Source organism: Engystomops pustulosus, chromosome 7 (assembly GCF_040894005.1).
Source record: "Engystomops pustulosus chromosome 7, aEngPut4.maternal, whole genome shotgun sequence".
Lineage (NCBI taxonomy): Eukaryota > Metazoa > Chordata > Amphibia > Anura > Leptodactylidae > Engystomops > Engystomops pustulosus.
In genome coordinates, this window is record NC_092417.1 from 85,606,183 (window position 1) to 85,620,914 (window position 14,732).

The following is a 14,732-nucleotide window of genomic DNA, read 5'->3' on the forward strand; positions in this document are numbered from 1 at the left end:
GTGTTTTGTATAGACCTATTGTGGTTATATACATGGGTCAAATTGCATGTACTTTTGTACGTTTTAGGTGTTTTTAAGATTGATGCATGTTTTGTAGTGTTTACTATGATGATATAATGATTTGTATATATATTTTTCTTGGCCTATACACTCTCCTCTTGGTCTCTTCTTTTGTTGATATATTTGGAATTAGAGTGTGGTGGCCCTCTCAGATATACTTCAATTATAGATTTGCTGTGCGGGCTTCTATTTTTACTGTCATAATACCCCCACACCGTGATTATTGAACACTAGTAGAGGATTATAACATAGGCCCAAGCCTTCTTTGGGCCCATGGCCACCGAGACCACCCACAACATTTTATATTCAGAAGGACCTTCACCCTTGAAATCCTCATACATTTTTCCTGCTCACAATACAGATGAACACAAGAGCCATCTCAGGACCTTTTAAGGTCCTCTAAAGGTCCTGAAACCACAGCTTAAAAACAGACAGAAGGGACACATCCTCTACTTCCCAGGAAGCTTGTTTCTAGTACCACATGTAGGAAGTGAATTCCAGGCTTGTAGGCGCTATAATATTCATACAGCACAGGGCCCATGGCAGTCTTCATCTTCAACTTAATAATACTTCTTTATTTATATAGCGCATGCAGATAACGCAGCACTGTACAGAGTCTGCCACATTGGTCTTGTACAGCAGAGCTTTTCGTGCCACAGGAGTAAACTGGGTGAAAACAAGGACCCAGTTTCCCCCTGTGGCACAAAAAGCTCTGCTGACTGGAAAAAAGTTTTTTTCCAGTCTGAAGCCTAGTTTTTCTGTATTTGAACTGCTACCTGTTTTTGATGCATTTGCTGCTCGGGCCATGTTCCACCTACCTCAAAAGGAGTAAACATGCATGAAGAGTAAGGAAGAACCAGAGAGCCTTTATGAAGCAGCTGAGTGCCAAGGATTATGAGCCTGCTACCTCATGGACAGGTGCCCTGACGGTGACATTATCAGGATTAAGCTAGAACTTACATTTAGAGAACTCTCTGATCCCCACTGGGTTCTTATGTGTGCTGGAAGCTATAATTAGTGGAGCAGCTGCAGAACACACAGAACCCTGATGGCCACTGCTCCACCAGCCATGGCTCTGCACAGAAGGAAGGCTTCTTCTCATTTTTTCTCTCCTGCTGCCTGTGTTATGTCAAAGCATCGGCACTCTGAAGTCCGTAGTACACACTGAAAATTGACAGGAGAGAAGACTGCCTAAACCACAAATACAGACAGGAATAGGACCTACTCTGAGTTTTGGAGCTTCAGCAGTCAGCTCACACACCGGGCCTTGGAAACCACGACTGTGTGATGAGCCCATAGCCCATGTGCTATCCATTGAATCAAATACAACATTCATGTGAAAGGGGCCATATACGGATAAATGCTATTATGATATACTGCTCTACAGTCTTCTTTTACTTTAAAAAGTTATCTAACTTTGTATCAGGATTTCACATTTTCATCTAATGACAGGTCCCCATAGGCTGTTTAATACTAATTACAAATCTTCTTTAATAGTAAACATTCATTTACATTCAGTTTTAAAAGCGTATAAAAGTAAACTTGGCTCAGCCAACAGGATTAAGTCACGGAAGTTTCTGTGCTAGGCTGCGAGTCCCTTTGTCATTGCTGCTTTACTAGATCTCCTTCTCACTCCTCCCCTCCCTCATAATGAGGGGAAGTGACTGAGATTTGCTTGCAGCAGGGAGGGGGGAAGCTGCAGGAGTGAGGGGGAGGAGGATGCAGGATGGAGGGAAAGAGCTAGCAGAGCAGTGATGACACAGGGACTTGAACCCTTGCACAGATGGTTCCATAGCTTGAACTTCTTTCCTGACAGGGAACCAGGGATATGTTTAATATACTATGAAAACTGAATGAAATTTAGAATGTTTATTCTAAAAGCATGTTGATATTAAAAATATTAAACGGCCTATGGGAAAATGCCATTAAATCAAAAAGTGAATTCCTGATAACAGGTTCCCTTTAAAGGACACCTGTCATCAGGTCTGTGTCACTTGTCCTGTCACCTCTACCTGTTGGAGCAGCTCACAAGGATCCCATCCCAGCCTTTATCTAGTTATTTCATACATTAATCATTGTAAAATCATCTATTCTTTATTATGTAAATGAGGCTGGTCACATGGTCAGAGGCAGTGATGTCACCCCTGTTACCCCTCCCCTCTCCTCCCCCCGGCTCATGTCTGTGTGTAATGTTTAGTAAAGCATGGCTAGTGTGTGTATGTCATCTGCTGACATGCTGCATCCTCCTAATATACAGGTGAGAGACACAGACATCAGCTACACATGAATCTGACATGTTCTCCTATACATATGGCTGCCTGGAGCTGTTGTATCTCTCCTAAACACACACACATGCACACACAGGCTGCAGGGGGCGTGGCCACCAGCACCAGGAAGCACATCATTATACAGCCTCACATCATTATACAGGCTGTCAGTCAAGCACTGGGGGTGTGGCTGTACCTCCCACTCATGAATAGAGTGGACAGCTTGAATATGCTAATGCTTCATTGGACATTTCACAGGTCATTTGCATACAGCTTTAGGACTTCATTGCTTAGATTTACAGGCATGTAGAGGGACAATAAAGGGATAGAGGCAATGATCTCTTATGGCAGTTTATGAAAATATATTTAGTTTAGGGGGGTTATTTTGCATGACGGGTTCTCTTTAAAGGAAATCTACCATCAAAATCAAGTACGATACACGATCATAATCATAGATCCAGGCACTGGGACTGTGTTACATCTACTTTTAAAATTATGCCAATGAGCCGGTACCTTTAAAAATGTTTAAAAGGATTTATGTGCAACCTATTGACATTTAACTCTTTTAATTAGGTGGTGACTTAAAATTTGAAGTGGACAGATTTACAGGTTGGATACAAACTACTGGACAGATCCTGGAGGAAGGTGTAGAGTACCTACTCACTGTGCAGGCATCTGACATATTTGGAAAGAAAAGCTCCCCTGTTCTTGTGTCTGTGATTGCAGGGGAAAGACCCCCACAGTTTAAAAATGTTTCTTATACCGTATTTGTACCAGAGAACAGACCTGCAGGACATGTGTAAGTCACCAAGAAAATAATCTTTTCCAAATCTATTTTTTGTAGGGCCAGCATGTGATATGTTTAATGCAAGAGAAATTAAAACTATTTTTAGAAATAAGTTTTACATTTCTTCATATATCTAATTTTATTTGGACAAAAAGAAATAATTAAAACTGCCTCATATGATCAACAACATAACTACTATAATACAGTCTGTTGTGTACAAGAATGTAACTGCTATGATGTTGCCCTATATGCAAAAGAGGTTAGCTAAGCTACTATATATATAATATAAATATAACCACTATTATATTCCCTCCTTTTTATATGAATATAACCACCGTGTTATTACCTCCTGTGTACGAGAATATAACTACTATAATGTCCAAATATAAATCGAAAATTGAAGTCAGCGCACCCACGGGCTTTATTCTCAGGTCCCAAGCGAACGTGGATAGGGTACGCTTGGTGCGGTCCCAAGAATGAATGAATGCAAAATGAAAAAGGAAATTCCACAGGCACCAGTCAAAAATGTTGTGAAAAACATAAAAAGAGCATTTATTAGCAAGTAACATGTAAAAAACTCAAATGAAAAAACATCCTAAAAAGTGTACACTAACAAGGGGCTACACGTTTCGGACCTTAAATACATGGTCCTTATTCATACCATAACTACTATAATACTGCCCCTATGTACAAGAATATAACTACTATAATACTGCCCATATGTACAAGAATATACTATAATACTGCCTCTTGTAGGGAATATAACTACTATAATACTGCCCATATGTACAAGAATATACTATAATACTGCCTCTTGTAGGGAATATAACTACTATAATACTGCCCATATGTACAAGAATATACTATAATACTGCCTCTTGTAGGGAATATAACTACTAACTATAATACTGCCCCTATGTACAAAAATATAATTATTATAATACTGCATCTCTGTACCTGTATATAACTACTATACTACAGCCCCCCCATGTACAAGAATATACAGTACCTACTATAACACTACCCCCACGTACAAGAATATAGCTATAATACTGGCCAATGTATACAACTATAATTATTATAATACTGACCCCTATGTACAAGAATATACTGTAAATACTATAATACTGTCCTCTATGTGCAAGAAAGTAGCTACTATAATGCTGGTCCTATGTACAAAAATATAACTACTATATACTGCCCTATGTACAAGAATTAGTAATAGAACTAATTATTAATAATTAATTTTATATAATATAATCAAACTGGTACATTTGGACAGTAATACAACTATGAACAGTAAGAAAACTTTTCTCACCTGACTGAAGTTGTAAATCACACAGGTACCGAATGTGGTTAATATGGAATTTACCTACCGTACTTTGCAATTTAGTTACCATCAGATGACTTATTTTTAATTTTAATTTTTAAAATTTTCATTTTAGGTGGAGTGGTTTTATGCATTTTGGATGCATTATTTCAATGCAGAGGTGTTTTAATATGCAAAGCACATGTAGTTTATATGTTTAAACTATATGTTTAAGTACCGACTGTCCCTTATGCATTCTCTCTATTTCCAGTCCACACTGTTTTAAATTTTGAAAACTGCATCAGAAATCCTAACCATGAAAATATACTGTACAGTATATTTAGAAAAAAACTATACCAAAAATAGGGAGAAATTACTTTTACTATACACTTATAATTATATTATATGTCTTAGATGCAATTTCTGTGTTTTAGGCTGTTGAAGGTGTCAGCAATATCCCATCAAGATCGCTCTTTAAGGTACAGCTTGGTTAGCAACCCACAGAATTTATTCAGCATTCACCAGCTGGATGGGGATATTTCATTGACCAGAACAGTGGACTTTGAGACTGAATCCAATACATTTTTGCTACTGGTGAGAGCAAGTGAAGATTTGCAGCCACTCAGCAGCACTGTAGAGGTAAAAGCTCATCATACTTGGATGATGACCGGAGGTCTTGTTACCACATACACATTAATATGTCAAAATGTCAAAAGTCCCCAGCAGCCCCTGTATCCTTGCTTCAATTCACAAGAGAAAGTGGTATGACATCCAACATAGAACTAACACAGCTTCACACTTCTATGGAACTTGATGCAGTGGGCAAGAAAGACTGGCAACATTGCAGTGGTAACATTTCACTACCTGTGCCCAGTAATCAGTGGTATGTGTGTTTTAAAGACACACATATGATGGAATACTACTGAGAACCAGTATGGCTCCCCACAGGGTTTAAGAAGAGGATGGCGCTCTAAGCCATCTCTTATTCTCACCTACCCCTCATCCTGGACCTGGTCAGGGGATACCAGAAGCTGTACTTCCTCAAAAATTGGAAGTCAGAAATTGTATTCCACTGGTGTAATACCAGGGCTGGATACCACTGGTGTAAGACCAGGTGTGGATACCACTGATGTGAGAACAGGGCTGGATACCACTGGTGTAAGACCAGGGCTGGATACCACTGGTGTAAGACCAGGGCTGGATACCACTGGTGTAAGACCAGGGCTGGATACCACTGATGTAAGAACAGGGCTGGATACCACTTATGTAAAAACAGGGCTGGATACCACTGGTGTAAGAACAGGGCTGGATACCACTGGTGTAAGACCAGGGCTGGATACCACTTGTGTAAGACCAGGGCTGGATACCACTGGTGTAAGACCAGGGCTGGATACCACTGGTGTAAGACCAGGGCTGGATACCACTGGTGTAAGACCAGGGCTGGATACCACTGGTTTGTATGTAGGGGTTAACATAATGTTAGCATTCTGTTTGGAAACCTAAATCTTAATAGCAATGTAATTACGAAAATCTCTCCTCAGTTGTTTTATTGCATTTAGGGACACAATGTAAACACCACATGTGAACACAACATCAGTTTTTCTCAGTGTGGCCCAGGCCTATGGGATTTTTTCAGATTTTTTCCCTGTAATAAGCTGCAGCCTGTAACTTTGGGGCTGTTTTTGAATACAGGCAATGGCATGTACTGTACATGTATTAAGAGGGCAAGTTTATGACCCAAGCATAATGCTGATATGTGGAAGGGGATTTTATGACTCGAAGAGCACGAGGCGGGAGTCCACTGAATCATTTTTATATCAAGATATTAGTGTCCGTTTTATTGCCCTCTGCTGAAACTCTTATGTGGTTAATGGAAATGTCTTGCAGGTTGTGGTGGTGATTACAGACATAAATGATTGCACCCCAGAATTTCAGCAGACAATCTATAGCAGAGACGGCGTCCCTGAGACCATGCCCGTAGCAACCTCTCTCCTGCAAGGTTGGTATATCCTCATTGTATGGATGAAGTGTAATAAATTGTGCTGAAAAACTGGCTTGGAAAGAGTAGGTACTGTTGTTTACTCAGCGCAGCTGATAAATACTGGTGTTAGATTTGGGCATCAGGGATGGATACATGATGGCTGCCTCATTGTCACATATTTAACATTAATTTGCTAAGAAAGAAAAATAAAGACTGGAAGAGGTGGGACATCTTGCAGAGGAAAAGGGAGCATATGCTCAGTATACAGGGGCGGACTAGGAATTTAAAGTGGCCCCGGAAAAAACTTTAAAAGTGGCCCCATTCTGTGGGCAGGTCAAAACAAGTGGGCGTGGTCATGTGATGTGGGTGGAGTTACCAAGCTCCACACAACTTAATACTGCCTTTTATATACTAAAAAAACCTACTATAATGCTGCCCCCTTTTGTACAAGAATATAACTACTATAATGCTGCCCCCTATGTACAAGAATATAACTACTATAATACTGCCCCCTATGTACAAGAATATAACTACTATAATACTGCCCCCTATGTACAAGAATATAACTACTATAATACTACACCCTATGTACAAGAATATAACTACTATAATAATGCCCCCTATGTACAAGAATATAACTACTATAATACTGCTCCCTATGTACAAGAATATAACTACTATAATACTACTGCTATGTTCAAGAACATAACTACTATAATACTACCCCCTTTGTACAAGAATATAACTACTATAATACTAACCCCTATGTACAAGAATATAACTACTATAATACTGCCCCCTATGTACAAGAATATAACTACTATAATACTGCCCCCTATGTACAAGAATATAACTACTATAATACTACAACCTATGTACAAGAATATAACTACTATAATACTACCCTATGTATAAGAATATAACTACTATAATACTGCTCCCTATGTACAAGAATATAACTACTATAATACTGCCCTATGTACAGGAATATAACTACTATAAATAGCTACTAGAATATACTATCACAGGGGCTGCAGTGTGTAGCAGGCTGCATTTGCCCGTGGCTCTTACAATGCATTTTGAAAGGCAGTACAACAATTGAGGAGAACAGATTTGTCTGTTAACATTTGTGTTTACAAAACACAGTGGCCCGTTCTTCATTAATCTGGCGCCTCTTCATTAATCTGGCGCCCCCTGCACTGCTCTGGGAGTATTGACTTTGTTCATGCTTCAGAATTGTGGCACATGTCTGACAGAATAGTGGTGTGCGGTGCACCTAAGCAGAAACACGCCCCTTTAGGTGCACATTTATTTATCTTGTCGGCCACCATGCAGCCATGATACATAACTGGAGCAAACATTTTATAAATACTTTTGCGAGCAGTTTGCCCTCCTTTCTAGTGCAAAGTCAGACAGAACACTGGAGAAAAAACGCTTTAATAAATGTGGGCCAATGTTAACACTATGTTAACACATTGTTGACACATATTGAGCTAACATTGCGTTTTGTAAACACAAATATTAATAGAAAAGTAATTAGGCAAATTTCCTTTTATCAGCTGTTGTATTGCGCTTCAAAGCGAAGTGTAATTGCTACATGTGAACGCAGCCTTGTGCTCACTGCTGCTGCTGATCCACAGACACCCAAAGAGTCCAGTGCATGGGCTGCCTATAATGTTATTGATACTAATAATGGAGGAAAACACTCTACTGCACTATGTGAGATTAACCTGCACCTACGGGCTCCAAGAATAGTCGGCCCACCAGAAATATTCCTGGTGGTTTGAATGGCATCTGGATATTGGCTCTTGGGTACAAGTACCTGCTTTGAAACATAACTTGGATTCTTTGGTGGATAAATTGAATTTGTCACAGCCCTCTGAGACAAAGCTTAGATTTCTGTAACAAAAAGAGATCTCATCTTTGGAGCTTTTGAAGTTCTAAAATATTGGGTAGCAAGAGCTCAGAACAAAGGCGTGAAATGATGTGAATTGAGGCAGCATGTATGTTCTCAATAACGACATAATTATCTCGGCTTTATACTAGCGGTCCTTTTCTCCCTTTAATGACATGGTGTATTGATGTATCACTTTTGCTAATTGTCCTCTTGTATAAGCAATTATTTTCTTTTTTCTCTCTCATCAGTGACAGCCACTGACTGTGACTCCGGTGTGAACAGGGAGTTTTCATACTTCACTCTAAGCCCTGATTTCAACATATCCGCACAGGGCACCATTAGCCCAGCAAGGCGCTTAGATTATGAGAGGCCCAGTCATCTCTATGAGTTTGTCATCCTGGCAATAGACCACGGGGAATCGCCAAACACAGGGACCGCCACAGTCAGAATCCGGGTCACCAATGTGAATGATGAAGCCCCAGAATTTTCCCAAACCATGTCAGTAGCCTCTTTTTTTCTTATACAATGATTTTATTTGTGTGTGTAATTTAACCAGTAGGGGTTATCATTATCTATAATGGCCATCTGCTTTAATAGTTAAGCCTTGCTGTTCTCTGCGCTCAACAATATTTATTCATCAGCCCTAGACATTAACCCTTTTCCTACTTACTTTTCAAAACTTAATGGCAATTCTTTATTTGTGCTATTTGCTTCAGACTTTTCATTATGCAGTGTGAAAGGTTTCATGTCCCCTGCACTGGTGCTGCAGAAAAAGTCAACACTTAACCCCTTATCACCGACGCTTGTTACAGCTCAATGAACGTTTTAACATATCTAGGTGATTTTGAGAGACACATTGCGCTTCATGATAGTGGAAAGATTTAAGTTTTGCGTTTCATTCTGGAAAAAATCTTCATTTTCAAAGTTTGAAATGTTCTGCATTCGAGACAGTAATTAAAACTACCCCAAAAACTAGATAACTAACATTTTCGGAATGTCTGCTTTATATTGGGATGATATTTTATGCATCCTCTCCTTTTTCTAGGATGTTATGAGGCGCAGAACTTTAGGTGGGATTTTTCAAATTTTATGAAAATTGCCAAAACTCACATTTTGAGGGACAACTTAACTTTTAAGTGATTTCGAAAAGCCACATAAATTACCCCACTATCTAAACTACACCCCTCAAAGTATGTAAAACAACTAATATTAAGTGTATTAACCCTTTAAGTTTTTCAAATGGGTTAAAACAAAATGGAAGTACGATTTAGAAAGTTTAGACTTTTTTTGGAAAATACATTCATTTAAGCCAAAAATGACACTTTCATAATGACTAAAATAATGAATTGCTCAGCAAAGTTTGATGCTCAATTTTTCCTGAGTATATAGACACCCCATATGTGATAACCTGCAGTATGGGCACATGGCTGGGCATAGAAAGGAAGCAGCGCCATTCACAGCACATTTGTATTGTCACATTGTACAGGCTATAAAATGTAATTATTTTGGTAATGCGAACATATGAGGCTTATTATTTGCGAAGTGAAATACAATGTATAGACAATTAATTTTGGGGGTCCATAGCTTATTCATGAGATTGTATTAACTATTTCAATGGGGATACAAACAAAATGATCCATTTTGGATTTTTAGCATTTTTTTCCCCACTCGCCAACATAAAAATAATATTTTAGCTTCATTCTCTGGTTCACTATGATTACGGTGATATCTTATTTATATAGGTTTTCTTATCTTTGTTCAATTTTAGAGAACAAAACCAATATTGGAGAAAATCGCAATGTTTTTTTTCTTTCGACAACTTTTTTCGTATATACTCGAGTATAAGCCGACCCGAGTATAAGCCGAGGCCCCTAATTTTACCACCAAAAACTGGGAAAACCTATTGACTCGAGTATAAGCCAAGGGTGGGAAATGCATTGGTCACAGACCCCCCCCAGTATATAGCCAACCAGCCCCCTATAGTATACAGCCTGCCCCCAGTAGTATACAGCCCAGCCCATCTTGCCCCCAGTAGTATACAGCCAGCCCATCTTGCCCCCAGTAGTATACAGCCCAGCCCAGCTTGCCCCCAGTAGTATACAGCCCAGCCCAGCTTGCCCCCAGTAGTATACAGCCAGCCCATCTTGCCCCCAGTAGTATACAGCCAGCCCATCTTGCCCCCAGTAGTATACAGCCAGCCCAGCTTGCCCCAGTAGTATACAGCCTGCCCCCAGTAGTATACAGCCTGCCCCCAGTAGTATACAGCCAGCCTGCCCCATGTAGTATACAGCCAGCCCCATGTAGTATACAGCTTGCCCCCAGTAGTATACACCCAGTCCCCAGTAGTATACAGCCACCTCAGCCTGCCCCCAGTAGTATACAGCTTGCCCCCAGTAGTATATAGCTTGCCCCCAGTAGTATATAGCTTGCCCCCAGTAGTATACAGCCTGCCTGCAGTAGTATACAGCTTGCCCCCAGTAGTATACAGCACCCCAGCCTTCCCAGTGTAGTATACAGCCCAGCCCAGCCTGCCCCCAGTAGTATACAGCCTGCCCCGTTTAGTACAAAGCCACCCCAGCATAAAAAAAAATAAATAAACTTATATACTCACCCTCCGGTGGCCCCGATGCGCAGCGCTGCTCCCCCGATGTCCGCGCGGCTCGTCTTCAGGCTTCTGTGCCCGTCTTCCTTCTTCTGCGGGGCGCCGCCATTGCTCTCTCCCGGGCCGGCGCCTAGTATGACGCGCCGCTGCTGACGTCATGCTAGGCGCCGCCCGGGAGAAAAACAATGGCGGTGCCGAGCAGAAGAAAGAAGACGGGCACAGAAGCCTGAAGATGAGCCTCGCGGACATCGGGGGAGCAGCGCTGCGCATCGGGGCCACCGGAGGGTGAGTATATAAGTTTTTTGTTTTTTTTAAAGTAATTTTTATTGACTGACTGCTGTATTGACTCGTGTATAAGCCGAGGGGACGTTTTTCAGCACATTTTTTGTGCTGAAAAACTCGGCTTATACACGAGTATATATGGGAGCTTGTATTTTTCTGTTGACAGGTCTAGTTGAGGGCTTATTTTTTGCGAAAAGAGTTGTTCTTTTCAGTCGTATCATATAAGGGCATATAACATTTTTTGATCACTTCTTAGAACATTTTTGTGAGGGTATTTCATTAAAAATTACGTGAAGTTTTTCATGTTTTTTTTTACGTTGTTCACCGAGCGGGTTCAATATTGTTTTAGATTTATTGTACAGATTGATACAGAGGCAGTGATAGGGTTTTATATACTTAATTTGGTTTTTATAAGTAATTGGGCTGATTAGGTGACTTTTATTTTATTTAATTAATTAATTAATACACATGAATTACAGTGTAGAGTGTAAGTAGGAGGTGGAACACAGCGCAGAGAGTAGCCAGCAGCCTCGGGGCACACCGGACCCTGGGGCTGTGGCAGGAGGGATCGGATCCCCAGTAAGCTCACCAGGGGGGGGTCTGATCCACGGGGGACAAACTTAAATGCTTGACCGCGGTGTGTAAGGGGTTAAACACCCAGGATCGAAGATTTTCCGATCCCAGGTGTTAGTGCCGGGTCTGGTCTGTGATGTCACTGCCAGAAACTGGCACTTTCTGTACCAGATGTCCCGATACCAATTAACTAAATAATGAACATAAATATTCATAATTGAAATATATATTCCTCCGTTATGAACTTTCCAGTGCTGCTTATGTAAGTAAGTGCTCAGCTCACCTCCTTGGCGTACAAGTCCTATAAAGGAGTGGTGAGACTCTCATAGTACTAGATGCATGTTCAGATGGAAAACGTTGGACCAGCACTCCTCACTTTTAAACACCTTTTATACTCATATATTATCATCTTATAATGAATACTGTATACTGCATATGTATACTATGAATAAAAATATTTAAAAGCGATTTAAAATCAAAACACAAGTGTATACAATGGGTTTTTTGTACTATGAGCACCTTTGCAAGAACTTTTTTTAAGGACTTTAAAAACAATCTGCTATTCATCCATGTTTTGTACCATGTCTGGTCTGTACGTCTTCCATTGGTCATCTGTTCTTTGTTAACACATAAAAAGGGATTCTATGGGGGAGATTTATCAGCGTTTATACACCGGTTTTTTAGTGTAAAAGCAGTGAGAAAATTGCAAATTGCGATTTATAATGTGACTATGGTACCTCCTCTCCATGGTGTAGTGCATGGGAGAGACTAGGACGCAGAAAAAAATAAAAAGTGCTTGTAACTAAGTATACATTACTATAATGATCTGTCCATTTGGGTTGTGTGAAGAGTCCTCGGTGAACTATAATAAGGGGATACTGATTGCTGATCATTTTAGTGGTATGATCACACAACTGAAAAGTAACCTATAGCAGAGGTTTTTCTGTAGGCTATCCTCTTGCTTAGTATCTGACTGCTGATTATGTTCATGCAGAAATGTGTTTTTCTTGAGATGCTCTATAAATCACAATTGCACAGAATAAGTGGAGGAATAATTGGCCTGTTCAGGTATTGATTATGGTATTTTCATTCTTCACTTCTGCTGTAAAGTATTGATCAAACTCACTGCCTCTTTCAAACACTTGGCCTGCAAAATATTGAATAGATGGAGACTAGAGTCTAAAAATATAGAAATCTGAAAGAGAATCTCTAAAGAAAATGTAAGTTAAAAAAAAAGTTCCATAGTGTAATGATGGGTTTATATCATGGGCGAAAGACGAAAAAAAATAATCCAAGGAATGTGCAGTATATAAGAAGCAGGCTATAAAAATAAATCGACTGGGATGTTGACTTTTTTTGTTTAAGAAAAATTTATTTGCACTAAAGGTTTTATAGTTTTTTACATACATAACTTATTCTATTCTTATACTAGGTAACACTCCGTATTCTACTGTACTTCAAAAATGCATTTTCTGTTTTGCTTACAAAGTCACCTTTGTACAAATGGAGTTTTATGATTTAGTTCTTTTAGTAAGAATATAAAATATAACATAAAACTGACATCCCCTGACTAAGCCCGCGAGACGGGCGATACGCGTGGGGCCATTTTCTCTCCCCTGGTCAATCTCTTTTATACGGTAATGTAACCATTTGTATTACATTTGTACTTACTGCATTGGGTTGCAGTCTTTCTGACCTGTCCTACACTCTAACTTTATCTATTGGTATAAAGGTTTTTTTTTAATTGTTTTTAACCTTTGTCCATTTCCCTAATAAAGATTTTTTGCTTCCATACACATCTGCTTTTTTCTTCTATATTATGTAATCTTTATTAGATGTGTTAACCTTTTTCAGTATAGATACTCTTTACCTCACATTCTATTTGTTTTATAACATAAAACTGCCATAACAATAGTAATATGATAAACAATATATAAATAATATAACATAGCTTATTAATATTGTCAACACTGTAGTGGAACAACATATACTGCTGATTCACCTTCTTCAGATAAAATCATGGGTATATCTACAGGACTAGCAGCCATAGCAGCTACTTTGGGGCCTACAGTCTCAGGAGGCCAAGCAACCCAACCTGCCTTATTAACCCTTTTAACGACCAGGCTTTTTTTGTTTTTGAATTTTCATTTTTCACTCCCCACCTTCAGAAATCTATAACTTTCTGAGACCCATATCACGGGTCGTGGGCTCACCCGTGCCCCTCCAGCGCAGCGCCCGTGCCACTCATCTGTGCCTGTTCCTATTCCAGCTCCCTCAGCTGTTCGTGCGCCTCCCCGACACCTGGGGCGTGCGTGCGCTGGCTCACGAAGATTTAAAGGGCCAGCACACCGCTAATTGGTGCTGGCCATTTCTAGGAACTTGTTCAAAGCCAGCCTCTCCCAGTATTCCCTGCCAGATCTTTGTGCTGTATGCCTTTGAGAAAGCTAATATTATTGCCCTGTGCTCGGGTATGGATTTCCCGTTGTGACCCCAGACCTGTTCCTGTTTACGCTCCTCCGCTGCCAGCCCTGGCCTTATGCTTAGCCTCTGACGTTGATTCCGTGCCACCTGTCCTGACCTCCTGCCTGTCCCCGACCACGAACCTGCCTTTCGTTTCTGTACCTTGCCTTGGCTGCCACCACGAACAAAGTCGCACCTGTGGAATGACCTGGTGGTACCAAGCCGCAGCAAGTCCAACCCACAGGTGCCACTTAGACTCAGGTCTCAGCTTACGTAACCGTCCACGTTGGTCCAGTGGGTCCACTACCTGGAGCCTGACAGTAAGATCCGGCCATGGAACCCCCAGGGTTCCGCTTCCTGAATTGGCTGATCCTACCACCGTTGTGGTCCAGCAATCCCAGCAGATTTCCACACTAGGTCAACAGCTTGGATAAGTGACCGTGATGCTACAGCAGATGATGGCTACTTAGCAACAGCACCAGGTTCCTGCGATTTCTTCCGCTACTCCAGTTGA

At 40.5% G+C, this 14,732-nt stretch overlaps 1 protein-coding gene across 1 annotated transcript in view; it reads left to right on the forward strand.

Annotated features, from left to right (window-relative positions):
- Positions 1–14,732, forward strand: part of LOC140070192 (neural-cadherin-like) — a 167,476-nt gene that overhangs the window by 91,508 nt on the left and 61,236 nt on the right. The window contains exons 6-9 of the mRNA XM_072116539.1: positions 2,901–3,126; positions 4,858–5,062; positions 6,311–6,422; positions 8,550–8,799. Coding sequence (XP_071972640.1) covers positions 2,901–3,126; positions 4,858–5,062; positions 6,311–6,422; positions 8,550–8,799 — 793 coding nt within the window. The remainder of the gene's footprint in view (positions 1–2,900; positions 3,127–4,857; positions 5,063–6,310; positions 6,423–8,549; positions 8,800–14,732) is intronic.